At 40.7% G+C, this 18,989-nt stretch overlaps 1 protein-coding gene across 5 annotated transcripts in view; it reads right to left on the bottom strand.

The window, feature by feature from the left end:
* PIEZO2 (piezo type mechanosensitive ion channel component 2) overlaps positions 1-18,989 on the bottom strand; it is a 760,979-nt gene that overhangs the window by 234,269 nt on the left and 507,721 nt on the right. For all 5 annotated transcript variants that reach the window (XM_033934096.1, XM_033934094.1, XM_033934095.1 and 2 more), the window contains 3 exons: positions 17,093-17,293; positions 11,666-11,870; positions 7,223-7,324 (listed from right to left, as the gene is read on the bottom strand). In XM_033934096.1, the coding sequence (XP_033789987.1) occupies positions 7,223-7,324; positions 11,666-11,870; positions 17,093-17,293 (508 nt within the window). The remainder of the gene's footprint in view (positions 1-7,222; positions 7,325-11,665; positions 11,871-17,092; positions 17,294-18,989) is intronic.

Raw genomic sequence — 18,989 nt, forward strand, 5'->3', positions numbered from 1 at the left:
GTGAATAGTGCAGGAGGAAATCTGGTCGTAAAGGGGTCGCAAACCGATCGGCACACAATTGGCTTGCTTTGTGAATCTAGCCCATAGCCAATTAGCTGCTATGCGCTAACCACAAATATTCAGCGAAGATAACAAGTTATTTTCTGCTGAATATCAGAGGGAACATGTTCACCAGCTGCCAGCAAACACATACCCCCTTTTACAAAATTGCAGTAGTGGCTGCCATGTGGCAGATGCTCTGATGTCCATTAAATCCCTATGGGCATCAGAGCGATTACCGCAGCAGCAGCCACTACCGTAGCTTTGTAAAAGGAGCCCATAATGTGTTAAGCCACAAATTTTAAGCCAGATATTGTCCATACAATTATGGTCTACATTGGGGCATGATGGTGGCAGTCCTAAAAATTATCTGTAAGAAGAGATAGTCGACTGCTATGCAGAAAAGTAATTCATGCAATTTAAGCTGCCAAAAAAGAGCGATCAAGATAAAGGGGATGGAATTCCTCTCGTCTAAGAAAAGACTAAAAAGATTAGGGTTCTTCAACTTGGAAAAGAGATGGCTGAGGGGAGGTATGATTGAAGTCTACAAAATCCCGAGTGGAGTAGAATGGGCACAAGTGGATTGATTTTTCACTCTCTCAGAAATCGCAAAGACTAGGGGACACTCGATGAAGTTACAGGGAAATACTTTTAAAACCAACAGGAGGAAATATTTTTTCACTCAGAGAATAGTTAAGCTGGTTGTGGTAAGAGCAGATAGCGTAGCTGGTTTTAAGAAAGGTTTGGACAAGTTCCTGGAGGAAAAGTCCATAGTCTGTTATTGAGAAAGACATGGGGGAAGCCACTGCTTACCCTGGATCGGTAGAATGGAATGTTGCTACTCCTTGGGTTTTGGCCAGGTACTAGTGACCTGGATTGGCCATCGTGAATCGTTGGTCTGACCCAGTAAGGCTATTCTTATGTTCTTAATAGCAGGCCTAAACTGAGATACCATCACAGTGAATGTGCTAACCGTACATTCAGCACTAATAACCATATGGATAATGACAGTGAATATACTGAAGGTACTAGGTCAGTGGTCTCAAACACACGGTCTGGGGGCCACATGCGGCCCGCCAGTTACTATTTTGAGGCCCTCAGTATGTTTACCATAATCACAAAAGTAAAATAAAACAGTTTCTTGATCATGTGTCTCTTTAGCTATAAATTACAATATTGTTGTTACGACTTAGCCAAAAGGAAAGATTTATAAACTATAAAGAGTTTTACCTCATGCAAGATTGTCATTTCTTTACTAAGACATTCATTATTTTTTTCGAAGGCTCTCCAAGTATTTACAAATCCAAAATGTGGTCCTGCAAAGAGTTTGAGTTTGAGACCACTGTACTAGGTAAAGTGCTGCTGCTGGTTCAATGACAATGGCTGAATATTAACCCCACTATTTTTTTAAAGATTGAAAGTATGGGCCTTATACTGGCAATGGGTCAAACTTGATTTCATTCTAAATTGTTTCCTTCTTTATCTAGCAACATGACATTGCTCTTATTGGTTGCAAGCCTTTAAATAACAGCCCAGACCCCATTTACACTGTGATGAGACCCTGGCTCTAAACAAGTGATTTTAATTTAGCCCCTAGCTAAAGCTGATTGGAAGGGACCATATTAAGGGGTCCTTTTATTAAGGTACGCTAGCCGATTTAGCGTGCGCTAAATGCTAAGACATCAATTATATTCCTATGGTCATCTTAGCATTTAACATGCACTAATCTTTAAACATAGAAAGTTTCAAGTTTCAAGTTTTATTCATTATTTGATTAATCGCCTATCATAACTACTAAGCGATTTACATTTACAGAAAATACATAATAAAAATTAACAATAATATAATAAAAATCTAAAAATCATTTTAAAACAAACTAGACAAATTTGGACAGGAAACATTGGGAAAGAGGGGGAAGAAATACAATTTATAATAGGAAAGGAGGGATCAATAAGGGTAAAAACACAGAATGGATGGGAAAACAAAATATATATAGCTGACTGAAGTGAAAGGGAGTTGTAAAGAGTAATTGGCATTTCAATTAAGAATTGAAAGCGTCTTTAAAAAGAAAACTCTTAAGTTGGCTTTTGAATTTGTCGAGGTTTTTCTCCTCCCTTAAATAAAGTGGGAGAGAATTCCATGTTTGCGGTGCTGTGACAGAGAAAATATACTGTCTTCTGGTATTTATGATTTTGAGAGAGGGGATAACCAATAAAAGTTGCTGATTGGATCGTAAAGTTTTTTGAGAAGTGTATGGAATTAGAACTTTATAAATGAATGATGGAGTTTTGGATAATAACGATTTAAAGGTGAGTAAAGATAGCTTGTATAATATTCGATGTCCCACTGGGAGCCAATGTGCTTTTTGTAATAAAGGGGTTACATAGAAATAGAAGGCAGATAAGGGCCACGGCCCATCTACTCTGCCCACCCTAATGACCCTCCCCTACCTTTGCCTTGTGAATAGATCCCATGTGTCGATCCCATTTGGCCTTAAAATCAGGCACGCTGCTGGCCTCAATCACCTACAGTGGAAGACTATTCCAGCGATCAACCACCTTTTCAGTGAAAAAGAATTTCCTGGTGTCACCTCGTAGTTTCCCGCCCCTGATTTTCCACGGATGCCCTCTTGTTGCCGCGGGTCCCTTGAAAAAGAAGATATCCTCCTCCGCCTCGATGCGGCCCGTGAGATACTTGAATGTCTCGATCATGTCTCCCCTCTCTCTGCGCTCCTCGAGCGAGTATAGCTGTAATTTGTCTAGCCGTTCTTCGTACGGCGCGTTAAATCGGTTAGCACACCTTAAGAAAACGACCCCTAAGTTTATTATTTGGATTTGGCTCACACCTTTTCAAGATGAGATACATTTAGGCACACTAGGTATTTCCCTGTCCCAGCAGTGGAATTTGAACTGGGTACCCCTGATGTTTCTTCATTTACATTGTAAATATGAACTAATGTCATCTGGAATGGATCAGCATGGACATTAGGGCTTTACCTACAGGTCCAAGGTGGCAAACTCCTCTTAACATAAATAGAATGGTGGCCCAGTGGCTAGTGCTATTTTCAAGCAGAAAACACAGAATTGATTCCTGGCTTTTGCTCTTCTAACTGCGGATTGCTGATGTAGTTAAATATTGCTAATTTGGATACACCTAGTACTTGGCTAAAGAACAGAAATAGCTCTTTAGAAGGCTGCATCATGCCCTAGCGTTGAAAGGATATTAGAGGCTACTCAGGAAAACCTCTCTACATTTTAATAAGATATACTGTAAGAGAGAAAAGTTTGGCAGGAAAGAAGAAATGAAGAAAAGGCCCCGATGGGCTATTACTATCTAGGAAATGCTTGCTCAGTCAGCAATTATTGATGTCATGATTAGAAGAAGCAAAAGAGTAAAAAAGATTAATTGCTTACTGTTAGTTTGCTTCACTAAGCACCACTTAGCAAGTTATCATTATGGCTAATAGTGGCTCACTTTGATGATAGCAATCTTATGGATCAGGAAACAAGAATTCTGTATCAAAGCCCTAGGTCATAAGTAAGACCAGACACTGGGGATGGTAGCTATACATTCTGGTAATGCTAGAAATATGGTAACAGCCATTGCTAGAACTGGTACAGATATGTACATCTCAGAAAAACTGAGCAGAGATTACTACAACCAAAGAAAAATCAATCATCTTTGGCCATGAGTTTGTAATGAACCATAAATATGTATGAGACAGAATATGGATACATTAGTCACAGTGCTGCCAAATTTCTCATGTGTGTTTTCATTGTGTATGTCCTGGAAACCTTTCTGGCTAGAGGTACTCTAGGACAGGGCTGTTAACTCCTTATATAAGCAATATAATGAGACTCATATTGTTGGAGAATAGATAGCAGCAGGTCATCTTTAATGTCAGAGGTCAAGGAGTTAACATTCTCTGGCTGTTCTACTTGGATAAGGGAGTGAGGTTTGGGGTTGAGCTGCAATAATAATTTTTATCATTAACAATCTGTATTAACTTGAGTGCGTTCTTTCTCCCCACCTTTGTGTTTTTTCACATCAGTGCAATCCTTATGAATTGAATCATATAATAATACTAGTCTTTAAGCCCATTACATTAACGGGTGCTAGAGTAGATGTCTGTCTGTCTGGGGTTTTTTTTTTCTTTGTCTCTCTCTCCTTGCACGCTGCCTGTCTGTCATTTTTTCTGTCTGTGTCTCTCCCTATGTCCATAGTGCCCTCAGTGCCTCCTTCCTATGTCCTTAGTGCCCCTTCCTATGTCCATAGTGTCCCTAGTGCCTCCTTCCCATGTCCTTAATACCCCTTCCTACGTCCTTAGTGCCCCCATTACCTCCTTCCTGTGTCCATAATGCCCCCAGTGCCTTCTTCCCATGTCCTTAGTGCCCACAATGCGTCTGTACTGTGTCCTTTGTGCCCCAGTGCCAGTGTACTGTGTCCTTAATGCCCCCAGTGCCTCCTTTCTATGTCCTTAGTGCCCCCAGTGCCTCCTTCCCGTGTCCTTAGTGCCCCCAATGCCTCTGTCCTGCTTAGTGCCCTCAGTGCATCCTATGTCGTTAGTGCCCTCAGTGCCCCTTTCTATGTCCTTAGTGCCCCCAGTGCCTCCTTCTTATGTCCACATCATTATCTTCCAGACTTTGTCCCACCCCCACCCCCGATGCCAGCCTGCCTGCCTCCCATCCCCCTGAGCAGCATGTTTTTAACACCCTCCCCACGCCGACCCTACCCAGCATACCAGAAACCCCCATTGACCCTCCCACCGCTACACGGCCGACAAACCTCTGATGCCCATAGGGATTTAATGGACATCAGAGCATTTGCCACACGGCAGCCATTACTGCAATTTTGTAAAAGGGTTGCGTGGATGGGAACTGAGCTCACGGGGGCAGAGACAAATTTTTTCCCCATATTCATTCTCTAGGCTCTGCCACGAATCAATTTCGAATACAAGCGGGCTAGCGGGGTGTCAGTCGGGTTGATGTAGCCGTCGTAGCGCAAGCGGGCATGGGGTATGGTTCTCCAAAAAAATCTTAATTGTTGTACTCCTGATTTTGGCTCTTTTGACTAATGAGTTTGCCTACCACTGGCCTAAAGCCCTAAACAATGAAAGTAGCAGCAGGGAAAATGTCCATTCTCATTAAAAAAACCATCCAAAATGAGTTTTTTTTTGAGAATGGCCAGCCTCTACGTTCAGCAGTTTAAACGGCCAGACCACCACTACGTCTAAATTTACAACACATAATCAATCAAAAAAAAACCCAAGTCCCAAACGCCCAAAACAAGAGCTTTTAGGCGAAGGAAGAGCCAGTTCTTTGTCTAAAAGCTGGATTCTGTAACCGGTGTCTGTCAAAAACAACACTGGTTACAGAATCCACACACACCCCTTCCCCCCGCAATGATCGCGGCAGGAGAGATGTCTCATCTCCCCTGCCGTAATCAATCCCCCTGAAACTGCCATGATCGACCCCCCCCCCCCCGAACTGCCGCGACAGGAGAGATGCAGAGCAGGCTGCAGGGGGCCGGGCTGGGGCGGGACTGAAAATTAGTAGATGTCCCATTTTGAGGAAAAAAATAAATGGTCACGTAAGGTATAGTATTAGTTAGGCCTATTTTTAATTGTAACTCTCAAGCAACCTGAAACTACATTTATCTAGCATCTATCAAGGGTGCTGGTTAACTGAGAGTCTACTGTACTATTTTTTGCTTTGACAGTGTTAACTGTGAATGCAGTTGATGAACTGTGAATTTATTGTGACTTTACAAACATTTACATTATGATTTATATTTTGAGGGCTTCATGGATCTTCAAGAGTGAACTGTTTTTGGTCTTGTTAGAATAGCTAATTTACCCCCCTTTTACTAAACCGTGATAGTGGTTATTAGCGCAGGGAGCTGCACTGAATGCTACCCACTGCTTCCAATGCTCATAGAGTTCCTATGAGCATCAGGAGCAGCGTGGAGCATTCAGCGCGGCTCCCTGCATTAATAACTGCTATCGCGGTTTAGTAAAAGGGTGGGTGGGGGGTTAATAAAAAAATTGCCTGGGAGTAAGATATAAAGATAATGCAGTCTCTTGATTATCATAAATAAACAACAAAAAATAACCTGACTGTGTTATTTTATATCATACACTTGATATAGAAATTCAACAAACTTAAACTAAATGAAATTTTTTTTTTAAAACATAAGAACATAAGAACTGCCATCTCCGGATCAGACCTTCGGTCCATCAAGTCCGGCGATCCGCACACGCGGAGGCCCTCCAGGTGTACACCTGGCGTAATTTATAGTCCACCATATCTTTATATGCCTCTCTTAAGGAGATATGCATCTAGTTTGCTCTTGAAGTATATATGTGCTGAAAACTATGTGCCCTTCCCCTCTGGATAGGCAGATACATTTCAATCATTGCACAAATCACTTATAAGTTCCTTAACAAAATTATGGGTCTGATATTCAGCTGTCAACAATCAGGGCTCCTTTAACAAAGCTGCGCTAGGGGTTTTATTGCACGCACTGGATTAGCGTGCACTAGCCGGAAATCTACCGCCTGCTCAAAAGGAGGAGGTAGCAGCTAGCGCGTGCGGCAATTTAGTGTGTGCTATTCCGCGTGTTAAGGCCCTCAGAGTTTAAACCCAGAAATCCACTGATTGCATGTTTTTAATTTTTCGATGTATATATCTTAGTTTGTAAAATCAGAAACTAGCTGCCTCTTTCATAGGAACTCAATGAGCATCGGGAGCAGTGCGGGCCATTCAGTGTGGCTCCCCGCGCTAGAAACTGTTATTGCAGTTTCTTAAAAGGAGGCCTAGGTGGTTATGCAATACAAACATTTACGTGTTGATTTAAGCATATCTAAAATGTGAATGATGCTTCAAAAATAAGCACTTATATGTAAATACCCCAGGATTTCACAAACTAATCCTAAGCCCATACAGGATACCATTTACACCTGTTCAAGGCAGGCAAGTCACAGTAAAATTTACAATAATATTGATCATAATAAAACATAAGATATTGGTGGAATAGAAGTCACTAATGTAATGGAATTATAAAACAATTATTAAAAACAATATAAAACCCCAAAAGAGCAACAAATAAGACAAAAAACTTGACTTATCAGCTGAACTACTAAATGCAGTCACATAATGGATTCAGGATGTGCTAAAATACTTACAAACAAGAAAGACAGGGTTAGGTCTCACAATGAAGTCTGGAAAGTATAACCACTTTATTATATTGGAGTTAAAACTGGCTCTAGGATATCTCCATGGATAGTCTACAAGTGGAAAAAATAATTTTTAACAATGACTTCAAGTCTCTGCTGAAAAAAAAAACAAGTTGTTAGATCAACTGAATATAATAGAGGTACAATCGTATTCAATAGAGAAAAAAATATATATTTTTGTAAACGTATTGTAAATAATAATAGCAGCAGGGATTCATTCACACCACAATGACAAAAAAGAACAGTTGACAAAATCATAAAAAAACGGAGAAAAAATAAACCTCAATTGTGGGTTGCCGGGACTACACAAGTGCCCTAAGCCCCCCACATCATCACGGGTTTATAAAAAAAAACTCCGTACAAATATAAATCACTTTCATACTTTGAAGTATAATCTCAAAGGATTTTCAAAAGATAAATGTCAAAAGTTTCAAAATCTTTAGTGATTTAAATGACAACGTCCAAAAATGTCTTATAAACAAGTGATTAAGTCCCAAACTCACTATACTGTGGCAATCAGCTCAGCTGTAAGCAATTCAAAATGGTTAAGTAGCGTAGCTGTAAAACCCGAGTATCAAAATCTCTAAGAAAATCTATCACTCATCTGAAGGTGAAATCATTCTTCGTCCCGACAGAAAAGACTTTCTGTTTCGCTTGAAAACAGGCTACTTCAGGGGATCCATATTCAATAGGTTACTTCCACGCTTCTCAGCAATATATCGGAAGGCTGGCTTCTCTCAAAATGGACCTGGGACTGCGAGACGCGCCCGACTCGTTCAAAAAGCAGGAAGGAGCCGGGCGTCATGACATCATCACAAAAACGTGATGTGTAATAGGCTAAACACCAGAACATAAAATGTTACACAAAATCAAGTAAATCCGGATGAAAAACAAACTGCATTCTCACAAAAAAGGTTGCCATTCATACACGGAGTTTAAACCCTGCGGTTCTATGGTATGTAAACGATTTATCCATTGTTGTTCTTTCTGCCATAACAACTTTCTTATGTCTCCTCTTCTTAAAGATGGAACAACTTTCTCAATAACCCAACATTTCAGATTTTCGAATTTATGTTCAAAGTCTAAACAATGAGCCACTATCGGAGCTGTAACTTTACGTGTGTTCAAGCAGCTTTTATGCTCTGTTAGCCTTATAGTCAAGCTACGTGATGTTTGGCCCACATAAAACAATTCACAGGGGCATTGTATTACATACACGACATTAGCTGTTTGACAAGTGGAAGTTGAGTAGTGGCTCGTGGCTGGTTATGGGACGGAAATGGGAATGGATGTTAGGGTGATAGTGCAGTATTTTTGTGGACGTTTTTCTACAAAAGGCCAGTTTTTCGTATGATTCTGGGTAATTCTAGTTAGACAAACATCTGTGTTAGTTAAGGACCGCGCCCAAATAGAAGCGTACGGAAAAACAGGTGAATAAAAATCTGAATATAGATGTAGCCAAGGCCAGAAAACACACTATAGATAAATATTAAGAAAAAGAATAATAATATTCTCTTTATGTACTTTGCTGTTGAGCCAGATCATAGAGGAAATTAGGTAAAGCGTAACATACATGCATAGAGATATTAAGAACTCCATCTTGGTTCCCTGCTGTTCTTTGTCCTCTCTGGTTCTTTGTTCAGCTTCCCGCCTTTAGCCTCGTGGTTCTAATTGATTACAGATGTGCTTAGGCCAGTTAGGAAGAGCATATTAGACTCCATATTCCAAACTGAGATATAACGTGTCTCAAACTGAATTGGATGTAGTTTTGAATGAAAATTATGATTTATTGAATGAATGAAAGCTTGGCCAAGCAAAGAGTGAATGATTGGATTGAAGTGTATGACTGTGTTGCTTTGAAAAAACATATTTTATATATTTTAACCCTGAAGAAACACTAAGGAAAATCCTAAGGCAGCATCTGGAAGTAATTAGAGTCAGCCTCAAGAATAGGAAGAAGGGGGGCATTGGAAGCCCACGCTTCAGGGAGAGGAGAGGGGGATTTGCCCCCCCCCCTTCCTCCAGAGTAAGGTTTCTGTGTAAGGCCATGCAATTTGAATCTGTCAGCTTGGGAAGAGTTTTTTCCTTTACGGCTGAGAATTTCTCAGCACCATGTTAATAATTATAGATTCTCTTGAATGTTATAATGTTAATTCAGAAATCAAAAGTAATTTTCTGAAAACTTTGTATAACTTTTAAACATGGAGGAATGTTTCTTTGTCTAAACTTTAAGACCACCCATAGAAATGTTATTGGTCGTCAAACTTGATGATGTCACTAAACCAAAAGTTATATAATAGAATGTAATGAGATAGAAAAACGAGACCATTGTGAGAAGGCCAGCCTTTGGCCACGATGATGATCTCCCATGAGCGCAACGTAAGCAATTATGCTGTTCTTTTGATCTAATAATGGAAAAATAGAACCAATAATTCGATAAATCTTGGTTATAATTTTAAAACCTTGCGATGGTGTCATTTTGCATGTATAATTATTTTCAAACCTGAAGCTTTCACAAATGGCGTCAATGACCCTTGCTCAAAGTGTGTCTTAAGACATAATTTTTTCCATCATTCGGGTTAATGAAATTAGAGATCATAACCATAACCATACAGTTCGAACAATGTCCACATGGGCTGTGTCCTAAAGTGGTTTCCATTCTATCGACATCAAATCTTTCTTTAGATGTATGGCATAACCAGTCACTTAAATTTCTATTTCTAGACTGAGGAAAGATAAATTTTTTATTTTCAAAACAAGGAAGTGTTTTAAGCAATGGAAGATGTCTTTTATATCTCTTAATAATCTGTGGAGATGTGCAAGTTTGTTTAATTATGCATGGAATCAAATCAATTTTTTCTTTTTCTTCTTGAGATTTGTTATAATCTCTCTAGGATTGTTATAATTGTTATAATTATCTCTAGGATTATGTAAAGCCCTTTCCATCTCCACAGATTATTAAGAGATATAAAAGACATCTTCCATTGCTTAAAACACTTCCTTGTTTTGAAAATAAAAAATTTATCTTTCCTCAGTCTAGAAATAGAAATTTAAGTGACTGGTTATGCCATACATCTAAAGAAAGATTTGATGTCGATAGAATGGAAACCACTTTAGGACACAGCCCATGTGGACATTGTTCGAACTGTATGGTTATGGTTATGATCTCTAATTTCATTAACCCGAATGATGGAAAAAATTATGTCTTAAGACACACTTCCACTTGTCAAACAGCTAACGTCGTGTATGTAATACAATGCCCCTGTGAATTGTTTTATGTGGGCCAAACATCACGTAGCTTGACTATAAGGCTAACAGAGCATAAAAGCTGCTTGAACACACGTAAAGTTACAGCTCCGATAGTGGCTCATTGTTTAGACTTTGAACATAAATTCGAAAATCTGAAATGTTGGGTTATTGAGAAAGTTGTTCCATCTTTAAGAAGAGGAGACATAAGAAAGTTGTTATGGCAGAAAGAACAACAATGGATAAATCGTTTACATACCATAGAACCGCAGGGTTTAAACTCCGCGTATGAATGGCAACCTTTTTTGTGAGAATGCAGTTTGTTTTTCATCCGGATTTACTTGATTTTGTGTAACGTTTTATGTTCTGGTGTTTAGCCTATTACATATCACGTTTTTGTGATGATGTCATGACGCCCGGCTCCTTCCTGCTTTTTGAACGAGTCGGGCGCGTCTCGCAGTCCCAGGTCCATTTTGAGAGAAGCCAGCCTTCCGATATGTTGCTGAGAAGCGTGGAAGTAACCTATTGAATATGGATCCCCTGAAGTAGCCTGTTTTCAAGCGAAACAGAAAGTCTTTTCTGTCGGGACGAAGAATGATTTCACCTTCAGATGAGTGATAGATTTTCTTAGAGATTTTGATACTCGGGTTTTACAGCTACGCAACTTAACCATTTTGAATTGCTTACTACTGAGCTGATTGCCACAGTATAGTGAGTTTGGGACTTAATTACTTGTTTATAAGACATTTTTGGACGTTGTCATTTAAATCACTAAAGATTTTGAAACTTTTGATATTTATCTTTTGAAAATCCTTTGAGATTATACTTCAAAGTATGAAAGTGATTTATATTTGTACGGAGTTTTTTTATAAACCCGTGATGATGTGGGGGGCTTAGGGCACTTGTGTAGTCCCGGCAACCCACAATTGAGGTTTATTTTTTCTCCGTTTTTTAATGATTTTGTCAACTGTTCTTTTTTGTCATTGTGGTGTAAATGAATCCCTGCTGCTATTATTATTTACAATACGTTTACAAAAATATATATTTTTTTCTCTATTGAAAAAAAAAACAACACATCATTTTTCTGAGAGTATAGGCAAAAAACAAATGGCAAAAACTGAGAACATAAAGTAGGTGTTCTTTTACCTTTACAGGGAGCAGGTGGAATTCCGATGCAGAAGAGGTATTGGAATGTAATGATACATGCGAGAAAGCAGCAGTACTTGTGCCAGATCTCTGCAATCGCTTTTCTTCTACGTCGATATAACACAGCAAACAGCCACAATCCATGAACCATAGCAAAGAAATCCATCCTCTGACCAATGACATTTACTGACAGCAGGAAACAGGTCTGTTTAGGAAGTAAAATAAGTATTCACTAAGTTTACCATGCACTCTGGGCAAATAATGAATTCATCATTAAATTTAGAGCAACATTTTAGAAAGGACGTTCAACTCTGAAAACAGATGTCCATGCCAGAATGTCAGATTGCATTTCTACACCTCTGGAAGAGCCGGGATGAGTCTCAACGACGAAGATGACAATCTAAATAAAGGAGTCATGAGGCAAAAGATGTCAATCACTCAGCGATGGGCTTATCCAAAATGTACTTTATTGGATATGAACTCGACACTGGCAGTGTTTCGGCAATCCTGCCTTTGTCAAGCGTCTCTAATTGCTGTTCAGTGTCCAAGTGGTACTTGTATCAAAACGTACACTAAGCATATGAGTTGTGTCGTAAATGTAGAGAATTCCCTTGTGACTGTGGCAAAACTCATTACTCGGAGGGGAGGGGGCAGGTAGGGGATGGTTCAGGGGGCGCCTGGGGTTACCAGTCGCTTTTTTCAGATCACTAAAAGTGTTTGCTTTTTTTTGTGCATCGTGAAGTGATGTTAGAACATCAATCGCTTGGCTAGTTTACATGGCATTTCAATATTAATAACCTTATTTGCATGGCTGGATATGATAATGAGCGATCGTGCAGAAAACCATAGGGTGAGCCATTTTCTGCATCGGATCAGCAAATGCGATCGTTGCTAAACCGGTTTAGCGACAATCGTTAGACAATTGCTGACTTTAGTGCATCTAGGTCTCGGTGGTATGATCCATCCATCCATTCTGCAACTATGACTAAGGATACACCATGTACCTAAGATAAGTGAATTTGGTATGCCATATTTATGAGGAAGATATATTAAAGATTTAGGATAAGTGAAGTATTAGACGTACTGGTATTCAGTATTGAAACTGAGGATATGAATGATTGAATTACTAAGAACTGAAACAGATTAATTTATAGACTTATGATGACAACAATGTGATGAATGCAAATCTGTGAAAATTTTTCCATTGAAACGTTGTACCTCACATTTGATGGCCCTATTACATATACAGTATGGACTGGATTCTCTAACCGGCGCTGTTGTTGGCAGCTGCCTTAAAAGTGGCCGCTTATTGTGCCAGTTACAGAATTGCGCCTCAGCAAAGCTAGATGCCAGAAATATAGAAACATAGAAACTGACGGCAGAAAAGGGCCATGGCCCATCTAGTCTGCCCACACTAATGACCCACCCCCTAACTTCCTCCGTGAAGAGATCCCATATGCTAATCCCACTTTTTCTTAAAATCTGGCACGCTGCTGGCCTCAATTACCCGTAGTGGAAAACTATTCCAGCGATCAACCACCCTTTCAGTGAAGAAATATTTTCTGGTATCACCATGAAATTTCCCACCCCTGAGTTTTAACGGATGCCCTCTTGTAGCCGCTGGACCTTTAAGAAAAAATATATCTTCTTCCACCTCGATACGGCCCGTGACATATTTGAACGTCTCGATCATATCTCCCCTCTCTCTGCGTTTCCAGGCCTACATTTCCGGTACCTACCTTTGATGTGAACTGTGCCTCCATAGGTACTTTAGGCCGCCTAATGCCACTTCTAGAGTTAGCTATGCCTACAGTGGCATTAGGCGGCCTAAAGTGCCTACAGAAGTGTGTTTCTGTGTAGCATGATATGAAAATATAATTCTGCTTGGAGTTAAAATATGTAGCATGATATAGTTAACTAGTCTTTAAGCCCGTTACATTAACGGGTGCTAGAATATATGTCTGTCTGTCTGTCTTTCTTTCTGTCTCTCTCTCTCTCTCCTTGGCTCCCTTTTTCTGTCTGTCTGTCTCCCTCCCTCCTGCTGTCTGTCTGTCATTCTTTGCCTCCATTTCCCTGTGCAGCAACATTTCCACCCCACTTCCTTGTGGAGCAGCAACAGCAACAGCATTTCCCTCCCCCCTCCCCGACTTCCCTGTGCAGCAGCAGGGGTATTTGCCTTCCCCTCCAGGTCCCTGTGTAGCAGTTGCAGCATTTCCCTCACCCCTTCTCTTCTCTTACTGCGATCTGGCCTGCTCCGTTCGGCCCCTCCCCCGCGTTGTGTCCTGCTGCGATCTGGATGCTCCGTTCGGCTCCTCTCCCTTCCCTTCCTGTGGTCTAGCCTGCTCCATGGACCCCTCTTCCCTTATAGTGTTCCCCACAGGCAGGCAGGCCCAGCTTCTTCCTTGCGGCTCGAGTCCTCTTCTTTGTCGGCCCCCCTTCCCTTCATGTCTGTCTGTCTGGGTATTTTTTTTCTTTGTCTCTCTCTCCTTGCATGCTGCCTGTCTGTCATTTTTTTTGCCTGTGAATCTCCCTGTGCCTCCTTCCTATGTCCTTAGTGCCCCTTCCTATGTCCATAGCGCCCCTTTCTATGTCCTTAGTGCCCCCAGTTCCTCCTTCCTCCCCCCTCCGATGCCAGCCTGCCTTCCATTGAAAACCCCCCACCCCCTCCGTTGCCTCCCATCCCCCTTCCATTGAAACCCCCCATGCCAGCCTGCCTGCCTCCCATCCCCCTGAGCAGCATATTTCCATGGAAACCCCCCCCCCCGATGCCATCCTGCGTGCCTGCCTTCTATTGAATCCCCCACCCCTCCTCCAATGCCAGCCTGCCTGCCTCCCATCCCCCTTCCACCGAAACCCCCACCATTCCAGTCTGCCTGCCTGCCTCCCATCCCCCTGAGTAGCATGTTTCCATGGAACCCCCCCATGCCATCCTGGCTGTCTGCCTTCCATTGAACCCCCCACCCCCCTTCCAATGCCAGCCTGCCTGCCTCCCATTCCCCTTCCACTGAAAACCCCCCACCCCCATGCCTGCCTGCTTGCTTGCCTCCCATCCCCCTGAGCAGCATGTTTCCATGGAACCCCCCATGCCATCCTGCCTGTCTGCCTTCCATTGAACCCCCCCACCCCTCCTCCAATGCCAGCCTGCCTGCCTCCCATTCCCCTTACACTGAAACTCCCCCCCACCCCGATGGCTGCCTGACTCCCTCCACCCCCCTCCCCCACCGATCCTACCCGGCACAACTGAAACCCCCGTTGACCCTCCCACCGCTACAGGGCTGACAAAGCCGGCAGGAGCAGCAGCGTCCCAGGCACACTAAACGCTGCTTCGGATCTTCTACTGGCCTAATTTCCTCTGCCGCGTCTCTGATGATGTCATCAGGGACGCGGCAGAGGAAATTAGGCCATTAGAAGACCCGAAGCAGTGTTTAGTCTGCCTGGGATGCTGTTGCTCCTGCCGGCTTTGTCAGCCTTGTAGCGGTGGGAGGGTCAACGGGGGTTTCAGTTGTGCCGGGTAGGGTCTTCGGGGGGGGGGGGATGAGTTGCGGCGTGTTAGTGTTTAGCCAGGTGTGGCTGGTGACAGGAGCCGCGGCGGCACCTTTAAACAGAAAAAATAACTCTGGCAAGGGAGGCGGCCAACTGGCAGGGAGCAGGCCAGACGGAAAAACGGAACCCTAAGCAGCGCATGCGCATTCCTATCTGCGGGTCGCTACAGCTCACGGAAAACGCGATGGGAGTGCGCATGCGCGGCCTAGCATTTTATTATATTAGATGTTGCTGGAGTTATGAATTTTGAATTTAAATCATTGTCTGACCCAAGAGATTATTAATTTTGATGGACTTAAAGTAAAACGGATATGACTTTATAATTCTGCTTGGAGTTAAAGTATATTAATTTGATGGATTTAAAAGTGAATGTCTGATTTGGTCTCTGAGCCAGCACAGCCATCTGTTCAGTAAAGTATTAAATGCACCTATTCAATGGAGTACAAAAGGAAGACCGACCTTCAGAAAGTGTTAAGCACAAAAGGACAGCCAGGGTGGATACCAGTGCTAAACAGAACTCTACTACCCCATAATAGAAGGTGTATCAGTGGAACAGAATGTAGGCCAGCATCTCTTCACACCAAACTACCCCAGTCTCCAAGAACAATAGAATCTCATCAGATCCTCCATTTTAAGCCACTTAGAAACTCTTCACACTACATTCAGCAAGGACAGTAACAATACTCTGTATTGGGACACCATTTTAAGCCACTCAAAGAAAATTTAATCATGACATCACGGAGGAAATTGAAAGACTGCTCTATGATTGGATGTGATGCCAGCCTCAGTGACTGATCTCCAGCCTCAGGGTTGGGACAATTGCTATGCATCATGGGTCCAGTTTTCAAGCCAACCACATCTATAAAGCCAGACACATACTCTATCTTCTTTCTCTTTTCCCACAGATCCCAACCTGGCTGGACACTCTTTTTTTTAATCCTAGGGATGGCCATGTGCTTCCACCAGCCATGTGCTCAACTAGGCCATGCAGTCTCTTCTCCATTTTAAGGACTATTCACATCGTGAGTAACTTTTTGAATCCAGATAAATTGATCCTTCTGCTTTAGCAACATTTTGTCTTGTGTGGTGCTATTTATTATCCTAGCTTAAGAGATCCTATCTGTAACTGCTTTACCTGCTTGATTTTTAATTTTATAATTAATCTTGCTCTTTAAGAAATAAAACTCTAATTTATTTGCAAATGCTTTGAATCTTGGTCTTTATAACTTAATACATCATTATTAGAGAGCTAAATTTTAATCAAGCAAGCTTCTTTCCCATATTAATATTTCTTTATAAATTATGTTCCTTTCTTTGAGAGTATGTATAATTTATTGGTGGAGTTCTATCCATTTAATAAAAAATTTTGTAACATCTGGTGCTGATTTTTTAGGCACCTTGAAAACTCAGTTAATAGCACCATTTAAACTGCATTTTTTACTGAGCTTGGGTGCCAACCAGCACCTAAAAAAACGGTGCTGTTTAGAGAATACGGGCCCATGTGGATGGAAGTGTTGTTATGATAGACAGCCTTTATATAATGGACACAAAATATGAGGTGTGATTATTAAGAACCTTGTTAGCCAGACCCAAAGTTTTAAAATTGCCCTCGGAATACAAAAACAAATGTAGTAAATTAGGTTTTAAAGTAAAATTAAACATGTTTTTCTTTCCTCCACTGTTTTTGGAACATCAGAGTTCTTTGGCATGTGTGGTCCTTCACTGAAATTGATGTTGAGCAAAATTTGCAACCATGTTTTGTTCTGAAGGTAGGGACCTTATCTTTAAGCAGCAGAGACATTAGATGTGAATAGACTGGCAGGCAATATATACAGCTTTCTCAAATAATGCACAGAAAGATAAGTGAAGTGTTTCATTATTTACCTCCAAACCAAACTTGTAAAAGAAGTAGTTTACAAAATACTTGGCACAATTTACCACTCCGTCATCTAAATGTTGTCGTGTAATATCATGAAAGATTGTCTTAGTCACAGGTACTGTGAGATTGTTTCGGCATCTATAGTACTCCTGGTGTCGGTAAACGGTAACTTCAAAGGCTAGTATAGCCAGCATCAGTAAATTATTCTGCAAAAAGAAAAAAAAAATCACCCAGAGAATTGTAGGAGACTATATTTTATGACAAATTAATCGCAGAGCAATATGATGCTTTGATTTATATTACTGACAAGACTATGAATATTAAACAGTAGAGATGCACAGCACAACAGAAAAAGGACATTCAGATTAACTAATTCATCCCCTTCTAATAGAAGATACATATGTGCTCCCCCACAAGTCTAAAAAATCATGCCTTTGGAGGTGAAATAAGAGGATCATATTAATATTTTATGTTGCTTTATTATGACTCATGGTTTCTGAGATATGAGACACTTGTCACAGACAAAATCAGATCTGCTGTCATACACACATTAATGATAATACTTCTTACATAGTTTATGATTAATTTATGAATGAGAACTTAGAAGTTTAACAGTAAGCTGAGACAGTATCACCAATTTCAAAAAGTGGCAGAAGACATGAGAAGCATCATGTGCTGCATCTTTAAATGACATATTAAAAGAAAGATGAGAGATGCTGTGGTAAAAGTTAATGCTTCCAATAAATTGTGACAGAGAAATACAGAGCCATTTTAAATAGAATGGGAAGATTGTTTTGTTTTGTTTTAATCTTTATTGAGTTTCTAAAGCTAACAAAAATGCAATACAATATCTATACAAATAATAGTAATCATATATGCACTTATAATCAATCAGAATCCATACAACATTAAAAAACCCACCCAACCAACATTTTCATAAGGGAATAGAACCATACAAAAGAAATACCTCCTTTTGCCCTCCCTCCCCCTGGGTGTGTATGTATTATACCAACAGAAATAAAGGAAAATACAACTATAATGAATCCATAAAAGATGTCAATGGGCCCCAAATTAACTTGAATCTCTTAGTATGCCCCAGCATATCCACATTCATCTTTTCATATCTATAACTTTAACATAAATTTGCCTACCAAAAAGTAAAGTTAAAGTGATCCCAGTTCTTCCAATTGTGAGTAACCATCTGTATGGTTCTCCCGGTCATAATAAGGAAAAGCCGACCTTTATATCTGTCCAATGAGGGCTTCAGATGTAATATCATCTCACATATGACTACTTCATATGTCAATGGAAATGACTCAAGTATAGCATTAATCTGTCCCCATATCGACTTCCAAAAATTGAGTATCAAAGGACAATAGAACAGCAGATGATCCAGTGTCCCTATATCAAGATGACAGTGCCAGCATCTATTAGATTTAGAACTGTCTAACTTTTGTAAACAAAAAGTTCTATGTAACTTTTGTAAACAAAAAGTTCTATGTAACAAGAAAAACCATGTTTGTCTCATAGATGCTGACGCTGTACATCTCATCCACCAAGTCCAAATTCATGGCCATTGAGTAGCAAAAATTTGCTGCTTTATCTCAATGATCCAAATGTCTCTAAGACTAGTTTTTGGTTTCTTATTCATATAACCAGATATTAATTTATACCACTGAGCGGCCTGATGTCCTAGGAAATCCATCTGGAATCACAGGACCTGCAGGCTATAATGATTTTTTAGATTACGCCAATCAGGGAACCCCTTCTGAATGGCCTGCTTCAACTGCAACCATTTGTAAATTTGAGACTTTGCAATGCCAAAAGATTGCTGTAGTCGTGAAAAATCAAGCATTCTCCCATTTGATAAAACATCATCTAGTGTACGTATACCTGCCTGCA

Source organism: Geotrypetes seraphini, chromosome 2 (assembly GCF_902459505.1).
Source record: "Geotrypetes seraphini chromosome 2, aGeoSer1.1, whole genome shotgun sequence".
In the NCBI taxonomy this organism is placed as follows: Eukaryota; Metazoa; Chordata; class Amphibia; order Gymnophiona; family Dermophiidae; genus Geotrypetes; species Geotrypetes seraphini.